The sequence below is a fragment of the Bicyclus anynana genome, chromosome 11 (assembly GCF_947172395.1).
Source record: "Bicyclus anynana chromosome 11, ilBicAnyn1.1, whole genome shotgun sequence".
Taxonomy (NCBI): domain Eukaryota; kingdom Metazoa; phylum Arthropoda; class Insecta; order Lepidoptera; family Nymphalidae; genus Bicyclus; species Bicyclus anynana.
The window spans coordinates 3,778,490-3,799,939 of record NC_069093.1 but is presented as its reverse complement, the minus strand read 5'-3'; the positions used below and the strand labels follow the sequence as shown (position 1 = coordinate 3,799,939).

At 33.9% G+C, this 21,450-nt stretch overlaps 1 protein-coding gene across 2 annotated transcripts in view; it reads left to right on the top strand.

The window, feature by feature from the left end:
* Positions 1 to 21,450, top strand: part of LOC112052867 (uncharacterized) — a 61,961-nt gene that overhangs the window by 26,114 nt on the left and 14,397 nt on the right. For both annotated transcript variants that reach the window (XM_024092101.2, XM_024092100.2), the window contains exon 2: positions 1,965 to 2,094. In XM_024092101.2, coding sequence (XP_023947869.1) covers positions 1,965 to 2,094 — 130 coding nt within the window. The remainder of the gene's footprint in view (positions 1 to 1,964; positions 2,095 to 21,450) is intronic.

Here is a 21,450-nt window from a genome sequence, read left to right as displayed (position 1 = left end):
TCAAATGCTGATGCCGATAAGTAAATCCTAACTTGTTTACTAATATTATAAAGAGTTAAAATTTGTGAGTGTCATAGGCTATATTTTATCTCCGTCTTCTCACAGGAACGGGAAAGACGCATGTGAAACCGCGCGGCGTCTGCTAGGCTTATAGAAAATTGGCCTAGTCAACTATTACATCAATGCTTCTTCTTTGACCTCGCCTTATCCCGTTTATACTTGAATGGGTTGACAAATTTTCATCCATCCTAAAATGAGGGAAAGCTAAAGCAATCTTTTGAACTAATACTGGTCAATAAGTTTTACGAACCAAAGAGAAGGAAATTCATATGGCGTGAAACAAACTACAATTTCTCATATATCTAGATAATGTATACGCATGGATTTTTAAAGGTAACTCGGCGGGAATCGACTTCCATGAACTGTTCGCCGCTGGTAGCTATACGAATAGTAAAGACTAACTCCCACTTAAAGAGCTCAGTAATGGAATTCGCATAATTTCTATTCTAGCGAAGCCCGTTTATAATGTTAATCATTACCGGTTTCTCACGGCTGATACTGATTGTAACAAACTCTACGTTCTATAAATTCCGATGACAAAGCAATCGGAAGAATTCCGGCAGACAATGACTACGTCAATGTTGTATTGTTTTAGCGAAATTAACGGAACATGAACTATATATTTACGGTGTAACCGACATTTGAAAGGTTATTGTTTCACTAATTTCATGAAATTTACAGTTTTAAATGTTGTTGTTTGTTGTTAAGTTTGTAGATCAACATTCAAAATGTATTAGTTTCAAATAAGCTTAGTCTAAAAGCAGTAAAAGTTTGCGATTCTACCGCCGCGCCGATTCGGCAAAGGCAGGATTTGTTGAGTTTGAGCACTCAACAGTTGCTCTTTTAAAAAAAACATGCATAATTGTATTTTTTACTTGTTGTGTGAAGATCATTCAATGACCTCCAAGCATCTTTATCATTATGGATATATAAGGGTCGAGTAGTCTTAGAATTTAGTCTTACAATAATAATTATAATTAGATCGTCGGTAAATAAAAAAATATATTTTGCTTTCATTTAAGTCCACAACGATTTTAAATATATAGAACAGTTTGTTTTACATCACATTTATTCAATTTTACAATTCTCTATCCGTTTCTCAAAATTAAGCAAAAAAACAACAAAATTAATAAATTTCCTGTATAAAATCCTGTAAAAACTCCACGCCGTAAAACTTTATGATCCGCAGTTTCACGATTTCCTTACAAAAATATACTTAAAAATGCGAACGTAATAAAATGGACGCATGATGTTTCTACAATAGACACTAGTTTAAAAACTTGATATTAGGTTGGTAATTCATTATTATCGATCGTTCTTTAATTAGTTTGTGTTGAAAGTTGAGGATATTCGGTATGACCTATTATTTGCTTCAGTTGAAATCGGAATCTTGCGTTGCGTAAAGTTGCATTTTTAGTTATGTATATATTTTAACTTGTAATTTTGTTTAATTAAGTAGCTGGTTATTTAATTAAGCAAATAAAGAAGATTAAGCTGATTTATTAGTTTTAAAATATACTCGTAATTTTAAATAAACTTAAAGAACTAGGTATCTTCATGTTTGTCTGTAAAGGACATTTTAATTAACACAATTTTGACACACAGTGTTGTTTAAACGCCCTGACTAATCTAATATTCTCACGAATGGTTGACGTCATCCTTTCGTACCATTTAGTATGGAGAGTGTTTGAGAGACTCGCGGCAGCGCGGATATGCCCTTCCAAATCCCTGTAGCTCCGGAAGTAATAATCGCAGATACCCTTTCCTACAAAATTTCTTTACTATTTACATAGCATACTTTTAATACATTATATATATATATATATATATATATATATATATATATATATACAATTATAACACAATGACATCATGTCTAATAACATCTCTTCTCGTTGTTGCAGACATACGTGACGGAGAACACGGACATCAACTCTCAAGCGATCCTCGAGAGCCTCAACTCAAAGTACTACTTCTACACGAGGACGCGCGGCCTGTTCCGAATCTGCTATCCTAAGGAACGACCTCCCACGGGTGAGCCTTATCATACAAAAATATAAGTTTCAAAAATCTCTAATAAGAAGAAGAAACACTTTATTGCACAAAAGTTAACAAACATACAAAATAGAAATAAACAGAACAACATGTTGCCATGCAAAGGCTGCCTTATTGCAAGCAATCTTTTATAGGCAACCTCTGATGATATAGGACCTGCGGAGAGAGAGCGGGATGGTGCAAACTGTACCTATGTCTTATAGGATAAGATAGTATTAAAATGTGAAACGATTTATTATTTCATCTTTATCTTCATTATCACAGCCTAGTTTTTAAGGGCCCACTACAAGGGCCTAGCCTCAGGGGCGTAGCATGCCATGCCTGTATCAAAATTAGTTGACCCAAAAGATAAGAAAATAAAAAATATTTATTGATTATAAGTTATCACTTTGTCTTATAAATCGAGCTAGAATAACAAATCAAATTAAATTCTTTTCCTGCCTTTATCTTCGGAAAATTTATTTATTGAATTATCTGCAGCTGAAGACGATTTCTGTAGATACGGTGTCTCTGTAGCCCAGAGGCACCGTATCTATACTAATATTATAAAGCTGAAGAGTTTGTTTGTTTTTTGTTTGGTTGAACGCGCTAATCTCAGAAACCACTGGTCCGAATTGAAATTTTTTTTCAGTGTTAGATAGCCCATTTATCGAGGAAGGCTCTAGGCTATATATTATCCCCTACGGGTACAGGAACCGCGCGGCGTCAGCTAGTCATTGATACGGCGGAAGCTTCGCCACTGCTAGCCACCCTTAGGGGGAAAATAAGAGGATATGGAGATCAGACACTAAACGTTTCTCCGTTGGTGCTTGACGAGCTATTTACTTATATTTATTTTTTGTAGTCCTAATCATCGCAGTCGTCGCAAGATATATTGCCATCACCTAGTGATGTAAAAACTAGACGATTGTAACAATAAAATCTACTGAATTTCAGAAGTTCAAAGAGTTTTGGCATTCAATGTAAATAAAAATAATATTCTAATTAAGTAAAGATAAAAAGAGAGAACCGTTTTACTTACCCAATTTAAATACGCAATTTTAGTTGTAACTATAACCGACGATTTGATTAGGAAATCTGCGAAGTCAAGGCGATTCTTTAATAACTTTGTATTTGTATAGTAAGTATTGCAACATTTTCGTTGGTAATTAAATGATCTATAAATTATACAACAATATATTCATTAGTACAATATAATACAGTTAAACTGAGTATATTATTTACACTGAATTTTTCTTCCAAGTCTTGTACTCTTGGCTTAAGTACGGTCGTGGTTGCTAGTATTTTTCTTGGATGTTTCTACGCTTTTGCCAATTGGTTTCGTTGCGGGACAACTCGACTATTGTTGTATGGGCTCGCACCTTCACAAGTCCGTCAAACGAGTAGGAGATCTTGATCTTTTAGGTTCATTGAATCCGCATAATTGAATGTCTTTGATTTTAATTTCGTTTTTCTTTTCACGATTATCTTCTAAAACATATTATATTTAAAATTTTATGTGTTTTTCAGATAGCATGGGTACGGTGACAGTTACCTTCTGAAGTTTATAATACGTACTATTATTGTGAATTGCGGCAAACTTTCAAGAGTGAAACGAACTGTCACCCATGCTATCTGAAAGACACTATAAATCATCATGTTCGGTCTAGTTATTAAGAAATAGATATTAGAAAACTAACTGAAAAATGAATAACCTTTGTAGGTAAATCTAACCTTTAAGATAAGCATATACTCGTATTTCCTGTGAATAGTTACAGTGCATAATTACAAAAACTCACTTAAACGTTAATTTTTATCATACTAATGAGATCAGAAATCAACAGAAATATAAAGTTTATTTTAAATGTGAATTATATTACACTTAATTACAAGTAAATACTTGTACAAGTACATACTTATAAGAAATATTGTGGCAATTATTGTACTTTATGGCAGCCACATAAAAATGAAGAGTTAAATTAAGAATACAAAATCATCAATATCAGCCTATGTCCTTGGATATAGACTTTTTGTAGTGACTTTTAAAGATTTGACTCTTGATCAGCGACTTTCTGCCGCTTAGATTTGTCGGTCTATGGCGGATGATAGCAAAATAAATCATTTATTCATTGTTCATATGGATTTCAATTAGAACTTATTTAATTTGCAGCATACACGAACGCATAAGCCGCAAGTATTTAGCCCAATTACCTATACATATATGGTAACAATTAGAACCTATTGGAGCAAGGCGGTGCGTGATTTATTAACATGGGAAATTGACCACTGTGCCGTTTAAATTAATGTCTATATTTGCGTGCAAAGGATGTTCTGGTCAGACACAGTGGAGTATACGGTATAAGACAGGTGTCTAACTGCACAATAAGTATTGTGTTATTGTGAAGCATCATATTCGTTAACCTATTAGTTTTCTTTGTGGGGTTATTATATTTAGAGTAGGTAACTGGACTTCCGGCATAAGCTTAGCTTAGCATGCAATAGGTTCTGTAGATTATATTGGTATAAGTGTCAGTAGCGAAGACTGAAATTTTCTCGTAGGTAACCCAACCCGTTCCTGTGGTTTTTAGTCTAAATATGTTTTTGACTGAGTACGGTAAGTTATGTACGAACTTAAAACTCGTGGATTTTTAAAAGGTAACCCGATAGGAATTGGGTTATTAGAAACGATCGCCGCTGATAAGTGTATGTTTTAGAGAGACCTTTTTTTTGTCATTTACCATAGATAATTTAGTATGGCAGGCAAGTATAGAGTTTGGGCTGATGGCTTTGGGAATTAGCAGTACTTAAGGGTTAATTGTCCAAGTATAAAATGGATGTTTTTATATTTTCTCGGGGATATCATACTCTCTCATGTCATGGTCAGCTACTAGAATTATCTGCCCGAGACATTTTATTAGAACTTTTCAAATCTAATAGGTAGTTTCAAAGATTAGCGGCTCAAATAAACTTTTCAGCTTTATAATATTACTAAATAAATTATTTCCAGAACGAAGTTCAATGTTATTTAATTTATCCGCCAGTAAATTTAATCAGAGATTAAGTTAAATATTCGCAGGATCTCTTATGATTTCAGTTTAAATGCAAGTACGTTGACTATTTATTCCTTTAGCCACAACTTTTACTAGTAAATAGAAGTTAGATTACATTACATTACCATGTGTGTATAGGCCTGTATATTTGGTGTCAGGCTAAATTTCTCCACGGTAACCGGTGTGAAAGGCTGCCAAGAATTTAACCTGACTCCAGTTCACTGTTGACGTTAGAATTACGCGTTATGAATTGATAATGATTGTCAGTTATTACGCGACAATCAAACGTTAATACTGTACTTACTCTTTAAAAAAAAATTGCTAAAGATATGTTGTGACTATGGTGAATTTTTATTTCCGACTAGCTGACGTCGCATGGTTTTACCCGTGTGGTTTCTGTTCCCGTAGGAATATGGGGATAATATATAGCCTATAGCCTTTCTCGATAAATGGGTTATCTAACACTGAAAGAATTTTTCAAATCGGACCAGTAGTTCCTGGGATTAGCGCGTTCAATCAAACAAACAAACAAACTCTTCAGCTTCATAATATTAGTATAGATTAGTATAGATGCAATTAGTCGGAAAGACTATGTTAGAAGTGCGGATACGACAATATTCCAGTGAGCAGGGATCGAATCTATAACCTCTCATTCATTTGTACATTAGTTTATTTTTTTTTAGTGTACAATAAAGTATATTTCTTCTTCTTCTTCTTCTCTCGGTGTTTTTGATATTATATCTTTCTCCGACAAACTGATAGACACGTCAGAACGGACTTTTTTTTAAAGATAAAGTAATGGCTGTAATAGTTGCATCAGACATTAAAATGTTGATGTCTGCCAAAGGAACGTGCTTGCTTAGAATGTATGTCTATTCATTATTGACTTGAATACCGTTAGAGTATCTAGATAAGTTAAATACATATTCACAAGCAATTGATATAATATTAAATCAATATACATTTTAATTGATTATGAAACACGGCTAAAACTCACGTGATATTAGGTCGGAGTATGCCCGACTAGTTTCGAACCCATACGGGGCCCTTAGTCATGAGCTGGTTCTTGCATCGCGACACCATCCAAACTGCAGTTTGAGTTTTAGCCGTGTTTCGTAATCAATTAATATGAATAACACTCACGATAGTTTAAATTCTAAAATACACATTTTCCTGAGTCACTCTTTATAGACTCAATCCATCTATGGAATTATTTAATTAATGCTTATTTTCATCCGTATAATTAGCATCATTTACATCTTATTGTATGGAAATAAAAAATGTCACATCAACATTAATCACGTTTCCATTCTTTACAACCATTTCACAGTTCGATTCATTATCGTGAAACGTTCATTCCATTTTGATGTCAATTTCTTACACTTTAAAGATAATTTTGGCTAAAACTTTCGATCTCTTGTTTTCGCATGACCTCTTCTTGATGACCTCTTATTTTCAATGTTACCGACCTGCCATTTCCTTTAGGTCGTTTAAAGGTCGATTCGAAAGTGAGGACCTCACCGATCGTATATTCAGTACGAGTATACATGCCTTTTGCAAGACATCGAGACATTGCTGCGACTATTTAGGACGATTTGAATATTGTTTAAGTGTGACCGAAGGTCTAGGCTGGTCGTGATATGTATAACAATAGCTATCAATGATATGTCATGTCTTAAATTAGTTTGGATTAAACCAACGATTGAAATTTTCTGTTTATTGGTCAAACTTTGTTCTACCAGAAACGTCAGAAACCAAAAAGTAATCAGAACTGACTGAATTACCACGAATTTTTGATGGACTTCAAAACAGAGCTCTTTAGTAGGTACCTTTTAACAAAGAAGGAGAAACATACGCTTTCTTTGATTAAATTCATGGTTATATTTATAGTGAGCGTCTGCTATATTTAGTAATACGACATTAATTTTAACTTTTATTGTCTATGTTTTAGGTTAAATCATTTAATTTAAAACATAAGTAAAATAATTGCTTGTCATCTAAATCACAATTTACTACTAAGTATAAATAATGACCATTTTTGTTCTTACTTATAACAAGTCTAGTTGTTATTTCAAAAATATCTATGTATGATTGTTGACCATTAAATCTAAAGCCTACTTGTTCTGGACTTAAGTGACTGCTATGTAACCAAGGTTGTTACGTTCCTAGATTAGTCACGTTCAAATTGTCACTACAACGATAACTGATATGACATACATTAAGAGCTAACCATTAGATTGAAGGCAGCACGCGAATTATCATCAATTTTAACACCTTGAAGCAAGGTTTATAATATTCAGTAATATTCACTTCCCTATATTCTATTTTTATCTTTATTACGTGAATATTTACATACCAATTAAGTTCTTCATATAATTTGTTTTTGGTTGGCACCATTATGATATGAGATCCATAAAATATTGTTATTACAGTATTTTTCAGATAGCATGGGCACGGTGACTGTCGCATGTATGACGTTCATAATGCGTATTACTATCGTGAATCGCGGCAACTTTATCAAGAGTGAAACGAATAGGTACTATTATTTATATACTATACCAAATTATTTATATACTAGCTGACGCCGGTTCTTGTTGCCGTAGGAATATGGGGATAATATATATCCTATAGCCTTCCTCGATAAATGGGCTATCTAACACTGAAAAAATTTTTCAAATCGGACCAGTAGTTCCTGAGATTAGCGCGTTCAATCAAACAAATAAACAAACTGTTCCGCTTTATAATATTAGTATAGATAGCTTTCCATTAGAGAAAGAAAATTTAAAATCTTAATTAGTGGTTTCTTTGTGAAAGCGTAACACAAGCAAAAGTAAGCAAAGTAAGCAAATTCACATTGGTTATAATATTATTTAGGATGCATGTAGGACAAATATAAACGACAAATCAAAGATTGTTAGTGTTTGAAGGTCGATGCTTTACAATAGCAGTTCCGACCACTACATTTTATAGGAATAATTTGTATGTTTACTTTTATACGCGTAGTTATGTCCTATAGACCCCATATATCTCCATTAACAATCGATTGGTTGATGAATTGTTTGATTGTTAGTTCGATATTAGCACTGTTTCTAGTTACGGTGTGTTAAGCAAACAATAACAGGAATTGTATAGGCCTTCGCCCACTCTTTCCGAATTCATACAACCTACCACACTGACCTTGGCCTCCTATTGGCCTCCATCAGCTATAAATTCCTACTACTATGACGATTTTCCAATTTCAATACTAACCGATTTATTGAGTGATTACCGGACACCTGCGACTTCGTCCGCGTAATATTTAGTTTTTAACAAATCCCTCGGGAGCTATGGATTTTTTCGGGATGAAAAGTAGCTTATGTGTTAAACCAGAGTAAAATCTATTTCTATTCCAAATTTCTGCCAAAACAGTGGTTACGACGTTAAAGAGTTACTAACATCCAAACATCCATACAAACATTCGCGTTTTTAATATTAGTAGGATTTTCTGTTATTGTTATACTAGCGGACACCCGCGACTTTGTCCGCGAAATCAATGTAAACTTTTAACCCTAATTTCACCACTTTAGGAGTTAAATTTTAAAAATTCAAGAATCACGTTATATTTTTTTTTTTTTTTTATGTATTTATAAACAAATATTTAAAACTGTAACTAAAAATGAAGGACTTTCCATACAAACTTTTAACCCCTATATCACCCTCTTCTATTTTTATTTTAGGGTCAAAAAGTACCTTATGTTTTGCTCCAAGGTCCTATTTATCATTATACCAAAATTCATCTGGACCGGTTCAGGCGATTAACCGTGAAAAGGTAACAGACTGACAGACAGACTTTCGCATTTATATATTAGTATAGACTATCAACTTACTTACTTTTATAAGCAACACAAGTGCTCTTTGTTCTGTGACGCTAATATTAAAAAAGGTAAAGTTTGTGGAATTTTAGGGTAATCTCTGGTTACTAAACCAATTTTGATAGTCTTTTACCAATAGTACTAGAAAACCACACGACTAGCGATATTTTTGAGTGTGATAGGCTCCGTATTCTTATAGCAACATGAACTACGCGTTAGAAACTGCAGGGCGTCTTTTAATTTAAAAAAAAAAGATGAAATAAATTGATAGTGTTGACAACAATACAGTTTTAACTTGGTTTTAACATCTCTTAAAACCTTAATTGGCTCTATCATCGATCTCAAATCGATTTAACAGTCTCATGAATTTCGATCACAGATGGGATCATACTTTCTCGATAATAATCGGAGAATTCAACTCGAGTATCGTTTCAAACTCATCGCTGTCAGGTGAAATCTTTGTTCCACAAACCACTGAGACCGGTCCTACGAGAATAGCTTTACTGAGTGCATCTCGCTCATGCCAAACGAGGATGAGTAAGAGATAAGATATTTTTTTTTAAGTTAGAAAGGTCGTGGGTACCTTGTAAATATACAAAAAAGCTTTAGGACGTTAGTCTTGAGGATGTTTGTCTTATTTAGTGCGAGCAAAAAATGTGTAACAAACAGATACTGAGGTTTTAAATATGAGGGTAAATATTAAGGTACTGTTTTTGTTCATTATGTTTTGTTTCTAAGCCCCGACTCAATATTTAACATGTGTGTTTGTCACTGGCAACCTAGTACTTGACGGATATGGGCATGGCATAATAATAGAAAACTGTTTGAAAAGATTGAAGAAAATATGAGATTCGGATAAGCATATCCAACGATATCAGAAAAGCTATGAATGTCGGTTAAGCCATCCAAATATTTTGGTATATTTTATAGTTTTGATAACCCAGTCGATATGATCCCTGCCTCCGATACCGGTGGGTGTGATCCGGTCCGATGCATGCACTTCAGACTTTTCAGTTAAGTTCATTTTAAGAACTTAAATGTCACGTGTCTCAAACGGTGAAAGTATAACATCGTGAGGAAACTTGCATAGCAGAGAATTTTCTTAATTTTCTACGTGTGTGAAGTCTGCCAATCCGCATTGGGCCAGCGTGGTGGACTATTGGCCTAACCCCTCTCATTCTAAAAGGAGACTCAAGCTCAGCAGTGAGCCGAATATGGGTTGATAATGATGATAAAGAAATATTTTTTTTTGACATTGTCCTCATTCTAGCTAAAAAAATATTAATTATCGGGGGTTATTTAAACTTTAGTCCTTAGGGACTAAATACTAAAGTTTAACAGCCAGTTTCTTCATGTAAAGCTAAAGTAACAGTAAAAGTAGTAAGTAGTAAAGAACACTTTATTTTTCCGTGATTAAGACCGTCACTTTTGCTTTATGACGTTACTTTGACTGTTACTTACGATGAAGAAACTGGCCGTTAAAGACTACTTAACTGAATATTGAGAGAATATGCTAAAATTGGCATTTGTTGGAATTGTAGAACGCATTTTGGTTGGAATTTTGTAAACATTTTGAGGGTAACCACTCCATAAATAAATCGGTGTGGTATTTAGAACGCATTAAAACGCATTGATAGTAGAACAACAATTTATGGTGCAGTATACCTGCTGTTGGTAAACTTTGGAGTATCGATAAGGCATTTTTAACGTTATTTCCATCAGATTTCTCTTATTATTACTGATATTTGAAAATCACAACAGTGATTAATTGTTAAATACTAACTGACAAGTCAGTTTGTTGGGCTTGTTTATTAAATAAATGAAGCAGTTTGCTAACTTGACTCGACTTTTAGGACGAAGTTGTATATTGTTGGGTTAAGATGTTCAGATGCATGTTACGAGGATGTCAGGTTTCTACGAAAATCATTAAAAAACGTTTATAATTACTTTACCTTTTATGTACAGTAGCGTTTTTTCAAATGTGTGGCGCAGGCCGGTTCTCGAAAAAATTCATGATATTTTGAATCCTTATTTTGGTCTGGAAATCCAAGGTATAATTATTAGCTAAATGTATGCATTTTATAAAATATTCTTAGTCACTAAAATCCTGATAATCATAATGTTTTTTACCATAAGCATTCCTTTTTTGTCTTGTGTCTGTGTCGTACTAATCCTAAATATATTTTAATCGACTCACCAATTAACACGGCAATTTAAATGGCGTCAAGTGGATAGTGGACCCAAATTAGCTGATAGGCAATTATCTACTTTATGAAGCACTTCATAAAGTTCAAATTGCAATGCTGTTGGAATATTGGAGTAAGGTCAATAGCTCTATCGAAACTAACCAAATAAAGTATAAAATTAAGAAATACCAAACAGTAGACACTACCTACGCACGGTTTTTAACGATTTTATATAAAGCTTAGATTAATGTAGGTCGCTTTAAAGTTAGGGTAAAAAATTTAATGAATATAATATAGCTACGTTTAAAGTTTCCGATCTCCGATTTTCTCGCGACAGGATTTACATCATAATGTTTCCTATAGCTTACAGTGATTTATGATGAGTTTTTTTTTAAATACTGACAAAATAAACGTACATCATACAAGTGAGTCCACTGAACCGCACCGTAAGAATCCCACGAATCTACCGTAAAGTAACGATGGACGCCTACTATTACCGTCAGCAAATTCTACCTGCAAAATTGAAGATCAGTCTTAACCTATCAGTTACAAAGTGCGTGTGTAAAGAAGTTAGATACGTCGTACATTATTCGTACGTCTTATAATCATGATGATGCCATCACGAGGTGTATAAGTACTCTTAGATACGGGCCTTTCCTCGTATAAGTATAACAGAAGTGTAATAAAAATGTCCCAATTTAACATGTGCCGTTGCCAAAATTAATTTTATCCACTTTTAAAGAAATACATTAACGAAATAAAAAAAAAAACAGATTTACTTACAGTAAATTCTACCTGCAACATTGAAGGTCAATATCTGTTACAAAAACTGCGTGTATAAAGTAGTTAGATACGGATAAAGTCCACATCCCTTCCGGTTTCTACACGACATCGAACCGGAACGCTAAATCGTTTGGCGGTACGTATTTGAAAGTAGAGTACTAACTAGCCACAGCCAGACCTGGACCAATTAAGAAATCCTCAATTTGAACAGCTAGGGATCGAACCCAGGAGCTCCGTCTTATAAATACACTGCGCATATCACTGTGCCACGGAAGCCGTCTAACTAATACACGCAGCCTGTCCAAATGTAGTAGATATCTATAAATTTGACAGGAAACTTTCAGAAATGTTCATATTAGAACGAGAGCAAAGCTAGAAGTTTTTCTTTTTGATTGTGTTAGTGGTTTAGTTTGTGGTGTGACCTCCTTACTGGGACCTCAGTAGCGTCACTGGGGGGTATGTGTGATGATGCCTGAAGGCAGAAGCAGAAGAGATGGGCGGAACGACTCTCTAAGGGAAGTTTGTCAATTTGTGCTTGGACCTAGTATTGGCAGGTAGTGATAGGCAACTATGAAGGTACTTTGATGGCTTTAAAATAGCTGGCTTCAATGGTCCAAACCCTCAACATCCCAAGAATAAAAGCGAGAGTTTTCCAAGACTCCAACATATTTGACAGTTAAAGATTCTACGAAGATTGGCATTTTTTTTTGAATTGGCATACAAATAACATCGCAATTGTAAACGCCTCTGTGAGTCCATGGTGTGATGCAAGGTTGAAGGTTATCTTTGTCATAAGTAAGACATAAATTTTCAATTATCCTATTGTTATCACACTTATAGAAGTCAGTAACGCATTCATTAAATTAGATGCAGTTAAACTTACTTATTCATAAGTGTAAGTGTAACTAAAGAGAATACCTTTACATTAATTTGCTCATATCAACTTGGAAAGGGATCGTCATCATAAATATGAGTATATGAAACTCCTTAATAATAATAATAATAATAATAATAATTTATTTATTCATGAGAAAGTACAGAAGGTTTACAGAACTTGCTATAGACATACATACTTTCTACCTTGACAGGTGTATGAATATTAAAAAATAATATTATACTAACTAATAATTCCAAAATTCCAATAATTAAATATTCAATCGGTGAACATGGTATAAATAAATAATAAAAAAAAAAAAATACAAGTACAATTAGCATAATTTGACGAAGCATTCTTAACATCAAATATAAATAATTAATATACTATCAGAATCCATTAAAATTAAACAATGTCAATATAAATGCTATGTCAGGTGTAATGCAACATTAAATCAATCAATGTCATATAATTAAAAAAATGAAGTCAAAAATTAAAAATTAATGTCAGAAATTAAAATTAAAATTGTCAATAATTTATAAGAAAATCATAACTGATTATATTTATTGTTGCATTCAGAATTTGTCATTTAAAAAGTCTTTTACACAGTAATAATTTTTATATAATAATAATTTCAATAAATATTTTTTAAAAGACAAAAATGACATGTCGTAACTGTGCGGTGGCAACTTATTATAAATACGTATAGCTGAGCAATACACATTATCCCTATACAAGGCCAAGTGTTGGTAGGGTACACATAATTTATTTTTGAGCCTTGATTCTGGGTTTAATTCTGATTTAAACTTGAAATATTCGGGATTCTTTTTTATTAAAATGCAGATTTCAAATATGTACAAACATGGAAGTGGTAGAATTTTTAGCTTCTTAAACAAAGGCTTGCAGCTATCCGTCCAATCAGCATTACATATAGCCCTAATGCAACGTTTCTGTGCCTTAAATGCTAGATGCGCTTCAGTTGAATTACCCCAAAGTATCAATCCATATCTTAATAAGGAAGAGGCGTAACCATGATATGCTAGAATTGCTGCATCCACAGATACAACTTGCCTTATGCGTCTTAAGGCATATACATATTTGTCAATTTTTAGAATAAGTTGTTGAATATGAGCCTTCCAATTACAAAACTTATCTAATGTAATACCTAGAAATTTATTTTCATCCACTTCCTGAATGCACGTATCATTTAGTTTTATATCAATCTTTTGTAGTTGAGATTTATAAGTTTGAAATCGCATTATATTCGTTTTGCCCATGTTAACATTTAAATTATTATTTTTAAGATATTCCACCACACCTGTTATTGCACCTTTTAATTCACTTTCAATATTTTGATGTTGTTTACATTTAATTAACAGGGTGGTGTCGTCTGCGAAAAGGATACATTCATGATTTGTTGTATTAGGCAAATCATTAATGTAAAGGAGAAAAAGTAAGGGTCCAAGAACACTGCCCTGTGGTACTCCAAATCTATTTTCTCGATAACACGATCGAAATATTATTTTAGTAGTCCCGACAATGTTACAAATTTCAACACATTGTTTCCTATCCCTTAAATACGATTCGAACCAATCATGTGCTGGTCCTCTTATGCCATAATGTTCCAGTTTCTTGAGAAGAGTATTATGTTCAACAAAGTCAAACGCTTTGCTCATATCAAGGTATACTGCTATAGGAGCTACACCTTCATTAAGGCTTTCTGTCACACTTTTGATTAATGAAAAGCACGCTAATGTAGTAGACTTATTTTTCCTAAATCCAAACTGTTCAGTTTTCAAAATATCACAAGTCGACAAAAAGCTGTATAATTTATTGTACATGACCCTTTCTATAACTTTGGATATTATTGGTATCAAAGTGACAGGTCTGTAATTATTTATATCCATTTTGTCCCCTTTTTTGAAGAGCGGTTTAACTATAGAGTACTTCAGGCGTGAAGGATAATGCCCTTGAACAATACTCAAATTTATAATGTGGCTTAGAGGAGGAGCTAATACAGAAGCTGTCTCTTTCAAAACTCCAGTGTTAATATTATCGTAACCAGTAGATGCTGTATTCTTTAATGCTTTTATTATTTTGTATATGTCGAAGTAGCTTACAGGGCTTAAAAATATACTATTAGGATTAAAAGGAATGTCAATCTTAAAATTATGTTTGTCCGATTTTTTATTAGTGTTATTTACTACATTAATGTAAGAATTATTAAATTTTTCACAAATTATTTTGGGGTCTGTATAAATTTCATTATCATGTCTAATTTTTAATAAGTTATTATTTACATTAGTCTTATAATTAAAGTTGTTCTTTATTATCTGCCAAGCTGACCTACAAATGTTATTGGACTGTTGTAATTTGTTGTGATTGTTTATACGTCGCGCAGTCCCTATACATCTCTTAAGTATTGAAGAATATTTACGGTATTTCATCTTATAATTTTTTTTCATTGCTTTAGATTTCGAAAGATGATATCTTAAATATAAACTTCTTTTACGAATACAACATCTTTTGATATTTTTAGTCATCCATGTTTGCTCTATAACTTTATTTGAGACTTTAACTGTTATTATTGGAAAGCATAAGTTATAAAACAAAATAACCAGCTCATGAAATTTATTGAATGCTTTTTCTGCATCTGATTCCTCATAAATTTCATTGAAACTCAAGGACGACATCACTTTTAAGAATTTTTGTATATTGTCTTTTCCAAGATCTCTCTTTTTTTCATACCAAAATTGCTTGTTAGATTTATAAATTTCACCTTTAACCCGTATTGATGTAGTGATAGTTTGAGCATTTTCATGATCGGATAAACCTAAGCAAAATTGTTTTGATTCTACTGATGGTAAATTACTGACTATCAAATCAATGCATGCCTGTTTTCTCGTAGGTGTAGTGATGTGATTGAATAAATTATAGTTTGCTAACACTGACGATAATTCCCTCGAGTATTTAGTTTGTTTTAACATATCTATGTTCCAATCTCCACATAAAATCATTTGTTTTTTACTACCTCTATTTGTTTTTTTAATGCACCGCATACTAATCACAATCGTGACATAATTCCCTAGCCTCGGGACAATATTACCAATCAACGCACCTACTGTGACAATACCCAAGACTTGATATGTTTGCTGTGACCCTTAATCTAGCACATTATATTATAGAAATCCTGGTTCTGACTTACAGAAGGCATTGACAACCAATAGTGGCGGTATCAAAAATATCGCTCTCTCTCTGTCATCATCGCAACGAAAGAGATAGCGATATTTTCGATTTCGCCGCTGAATCCTTCATACTAATATTATAAACGCGAAAGTTTGTATGGATGTTTGTTACTCTTTAACGCTGCAACTACTTAACCGATTTGGTTGAAAGGAGATGGTCCAAAATTGTATGGAGCCCAGGATCAGTCATTGTACCCTGGCGGAAATAAAAGAAGATATTTTTCTTAACTATTTTTGATTATACAAATCTACGAATTTACTTTAACTCTTTGGAAATAATATTCATTCTCTCCCAAGAAATGCAACACTAATATGGGTAATAATGGCGAATTGATGACAGTAGTCGATTTGACGTTTGCTGTCATTTTTGTCATATCATAGTTGCTCTATGGACGACTTGATTTAACTCAAAAACATGGATTAACACATAGGCTATATTTTTATCCCCGAAAAATGCATGGTTCCCGCGGGATTAATAAAGTGAATGCCACGCGGACGAAGTCGCGGTCATCCGCTAGTTTTCAATAAGAATTAGTAACGCCGCTCATATTGGTGGTTTCGCAAGCCACGGCCCAGGCGAATCCGAACCCATATCAAGTAAGATACGTTTTGTAACCGGCCAACGTACCGTGAAGGAATGCCGACCTCATACTTCGGATGTGCGATAGCCGAGGCCTCGGACTATTTACATGCGCATTAGTTTTCGTACAGTCTCTTAATAATTGTTAATGTTTTGTTGCATAGCAATGGCTGTTGTTGGTTGGGTAACAAGTTAGATACAAAGTTACAAGTGGTTGAAATCATTATAACTGTTCACTGCGCTTTGTAACTTTGGTATTTTCAAACCAATTGCCAACAAAAAGGAAAAGGTTAAATTTTGAAAGTTAAAGGAGATTGTCCATTTCAGGTCCACTCTTGTACCCCGTATCATTGAAATTTAAAAATTACAAGGATTTTATTAAAATTTATTAAAGTGAATAAATCTTACTAATTAAAAAAAAAATAAAAACCCAAGTTTTTGAGTTATAACAAGATGGCGCCTATAGAGCAACTATGACATGACAATTGAAGGCAAACGTCAAATCAATTACTGCATTGAAAACGTCATCTATCCGCCATTATTACTCTTAGTAATGTTGCATTTCTTGGGAGATAATGAATATTATTTCGAAAGAATTAAAGTGAATTCGTAGATTTGTATAATCACAAATAGTTTTAAAAATGTCTTCTTTTATTTTAAGGGTACAATGACTGATCCTGGGCTCCTTACAATTTTGGACCATCTCCTTTGGAAAAATCCTTGACAGTGAATTCTGCTAGAATGATGATATTTGTGCCAGAAATCTCGTCTAACGTAATTGCGGATAATATTATGTATTCAGATTATTATCTTCTTTTGTTAAGTGCTTTAATAATAATTAAGTTTTATGGTTAAGAATATTATCGTCATCTATTTGAAAACGGGTTTCCTTATTCTCCATTATTAGTACAAAAGAACCCCTATACCTAAGCTATTTACGAGTAATGTCCGTGACTCAATAATGTTAATCAAAATCACACCAAACTTGTTTGTTGTCTTATTATTCGATCGTGCACGCTATTTATATTACTGTGTGTCATTCTGCTGAAGTGATAGAATATTAGAGTTCCGTAATGCATTTATAATCCTTCCTGATGATGATGACCATTTTAATGTAGGTTCTTGGATGGGTACGTACTCGATAAATCGACGAGATGTTTATTGCCGATATATTTTCCATATAATTGCATGGACCGTTGTCACTTTCAAGTTCAAGTCCAGACTCTAAGGGAACTAGTGGGATTCTCCCCTATTGGGACTTCTTTGAAAGGATTTGTACAAAATAACCATTTTCTAGTATTAGATTCCAGTTAATTGGCTTTTATCTCCATGTACCTAACTTTAAAATTGCAGACAAGCTTATATCGAAAATTTTCCATTCACCCACAAAACAAACGCGCGGAACCTCAGAGTAGGAAGGAAAATTTACCAAGCAATGAAGATTTGAGTTAATTAGTTGATGTACAGGAAAACCGATAAATATGTTCTACCGATAATAAATTATTGCAATAAACCCCAGAAATATCTATTTATGCAGGTTAAGTTACATTATATCGGTAACTACAAATAACCAATTAATTGTCATTATAACTAAATCCCATTTTGACTTTTTTATAATATTTTTTGAATTCAGTATGATAGTGTCATAACTACGATGCGTAGAGAGGAAAGTCATATTACTAGAAAAATGTTGAATGTGCAAGTGGAAGGACATAAGAGGAGAGGAAGGCCAAAGAAGAGATGGTTGGATTGTGTGAAAGAGGACATGTGTGTAAAAGGAGTGGATGATAAGTTGACGAGTAATAGAAACGAATGGAAAAGATTGACATATTTTTCCGACCCCACTTAAGTGGGATAAGGGTAAGGAGATGATGATGAGTGTCGTAACTACGATTCCAAAGTACAAGCATGGTCGTCCTATTTATCTCTCGGCGTCTTAATTTATCATGATGTAAAATGGTAACTTGATTGATTGACGGACTAAATATTGTCTAACACAAAATTGAATGTATGATTTTCTGTACTGAATGACAAGTTAACCCTCGCATTTCAACTAATGTTACTGGTTGCTGGTGCTGGTTAAGATGGAAGCGGGGTTACTTGGAATAGTCTAGTATACTTTTGACAGTTTCAAAGTGAAACGATAAATCGCTTGGCGGTACGTTTTTGCCAGTTTGTAACTGGCCATGGCCGGCACCTACCATTAGACCAGACCTAAGCCAATTTCGAGAGTCATCATCGTTATCAACAGATATTCGGCTCACTACTGAGCTAGAGTCTCCTCTTAGAATGAGAGGGGTTAGGCTAATAATCCACCACGCTCGCCCAATGCGGATTGGCAGACTTCACACACACAGAGAATTAAGAAAATTCTCAGGTATGCAGGTTTCCTCACGATGTTTTTCCTTCACCGATTTAGACACGTGATATATAATTTCTTAAAATGCGACAAACACAACTGAAAAATTTTAGATGCATGCCCCGAACCGGATTCGAACCCACACCCTCCGGAATCGGAGGCAGAGGTATCCACCGGGTTATCACGGCTCTAATATACAAATTTAGACAGTATAAAGTCCATAAACGTACCATTACATCATTATGAACAAAATTAAGCATGTAAGTTTTTACAATTATTATAGCGAAGGCAGTAGCAAATATGCCTTCCTCGTGTTTAAATATTTAAGCGGCACACATCGCGTCCCCAATCCCGTTGCGTGGCCGCATACCTTACTTTGTATGTTTAGTGCAATTTACACTACGACACATGTATTACATACAACTGAAACTATTAAATAAAACCAACACAGTAAAGGCATTGTTGTTCCTTCATCTAAACTTGTCACTTTTATCGTGTTACAGCCAAATTGCTTTATTAATAGAATTTATTCATAGAAAAGAAATAAGGTTTAGTATTAAACTATTGCATAATAAAAGTCATGGTGTTTAAACGATTGAGAGTCTAAACCTTTGAGACCTTCTAAAGCCATCATAGTCTAAAGCTAAATCATCATTCAGCTTCTTAACAACCCATTTTCGGCTTACTGTTAAGCACGAGACTCCTCTCAGAATGAGAGGGTTTAGGCCTTAATGCAGATTGGCAGACTTTGCACACACAGAGAATTAAGAAAATTCTCAGTTGTGCAGGTTTCCTCATGTTTTTCCTTCACCGTTTGAGACACTTGATGTTTAAATACACAGAATTGAAAAGTTGGAGGTTCATGCCCAGACCGGAATCAAAAAGATGCCTTCCGCATCGAATGCAGAGCTCACATCCACTATCTCGTCTCATACCGTACTTACCTATAATAAATAAATATAATCGTTCTATTAAGCTGATAGCAGTTAAACTTACAAGTGGTTATTTTTTACAAGTCTAGTATGAAAATTCATAGTACATACATAAAGATAGGTTCAATAGAATGATTCGTGTGGGCGATCGAGCTAACCCACCTATCAATGAATGCGTGACGCGTGACGGCGTGCGGTGACGAAAAACACGCTCAATCATACACGACTTGCTTCTTATACAAACCTGGTTATTCGTTTATCGCTGGACTTTAATACGATTACGTCAACAAGATTGTATTGAAATTAAGTAATCATACCAGAAAGTTCCAAATATGAAATACGAAAAACACTTAATTATTACCTACGCATGGTGTATCTCAAGGAAGCTTATTGGGTCCCCTGGTCTTTTAAAGTTATAATAATGACTAGCACCCTATTCCAGTTCCCATTCTCATGGGAATACGAGGATATAATATAGTTTATGTTACTTGCTGATAATGTAGCTCTCCATTTAAAAAATCCATTCAGTAGTTTCAGAGTCTATTCGTCACTAACAAACAAAGAATCAAATTTTTACTCGTTAAAATATTATTTAATCGACGGGTACTTTAACCATATGATTTTGGTCTGATGAATATGGGATACATTCCCTGTCGCAAAAGCGATTTACCTAGCCCTGTAGAGTATTATTAGGAAAAATTTGATAATGATAACGAATAATGACGAAGTAAATAAATAATAATCGATTGCAAAGATTGATAGGAAGCCGGAAATCCATAAAACTGGATTGAAACTTCTTACATCTAAACAACTTTGGTACATTTTTATTTAGTCCATATATAGAAAACCAGTTGTCATCGTCATGCCAAAAGCGTTCCGCAATTAGCAACTGCTTCGGAAATGTACAGTGAAAGTGACTTGTCAATAATTGGCGGGAAAAGTAAGGTAGGCGCGGCCATCTTGAATTTTCTTTCCGGATGTACCCTACTTACTTTACTTAGCCTTAACTTAACCGTCAGTACTGATTAATTATTATCTAACATTATTATGTGATATGTAATGTATATATAATAATTAATTTTCTTTTATTTTTAGCATCTGTAGTGGTCTACTTTAGGGCCAAGACTCTTCTTTATAAGACAACTAGCTGATGCCGCGTAGTTTCACCCGCGTGGTTCCCGTTCCCGTGGGAATACCGGGATAATATATAGCCTATAGCCTTCCTCGATAAATGGGTTATGTAACACTAAAATCATTTTTCAAATCGGACCAGTAGTTCCTGAGATTAGCGCGTTCAATCAAACAAACAAACTCTTCAGCTTTATAATATTAATATAGATTAGTATAGATATTTTGCGTGTAGAGTGTAGACTGTAGACCCACCACATTGCTTTATTGTTATTGACTGACCAGTTGAATGGTGAGATAATGTTTTGAATCTTTAACAACCTCTATCAACATCATCATCAGCCGATATATGCCCATTTCTGGATATA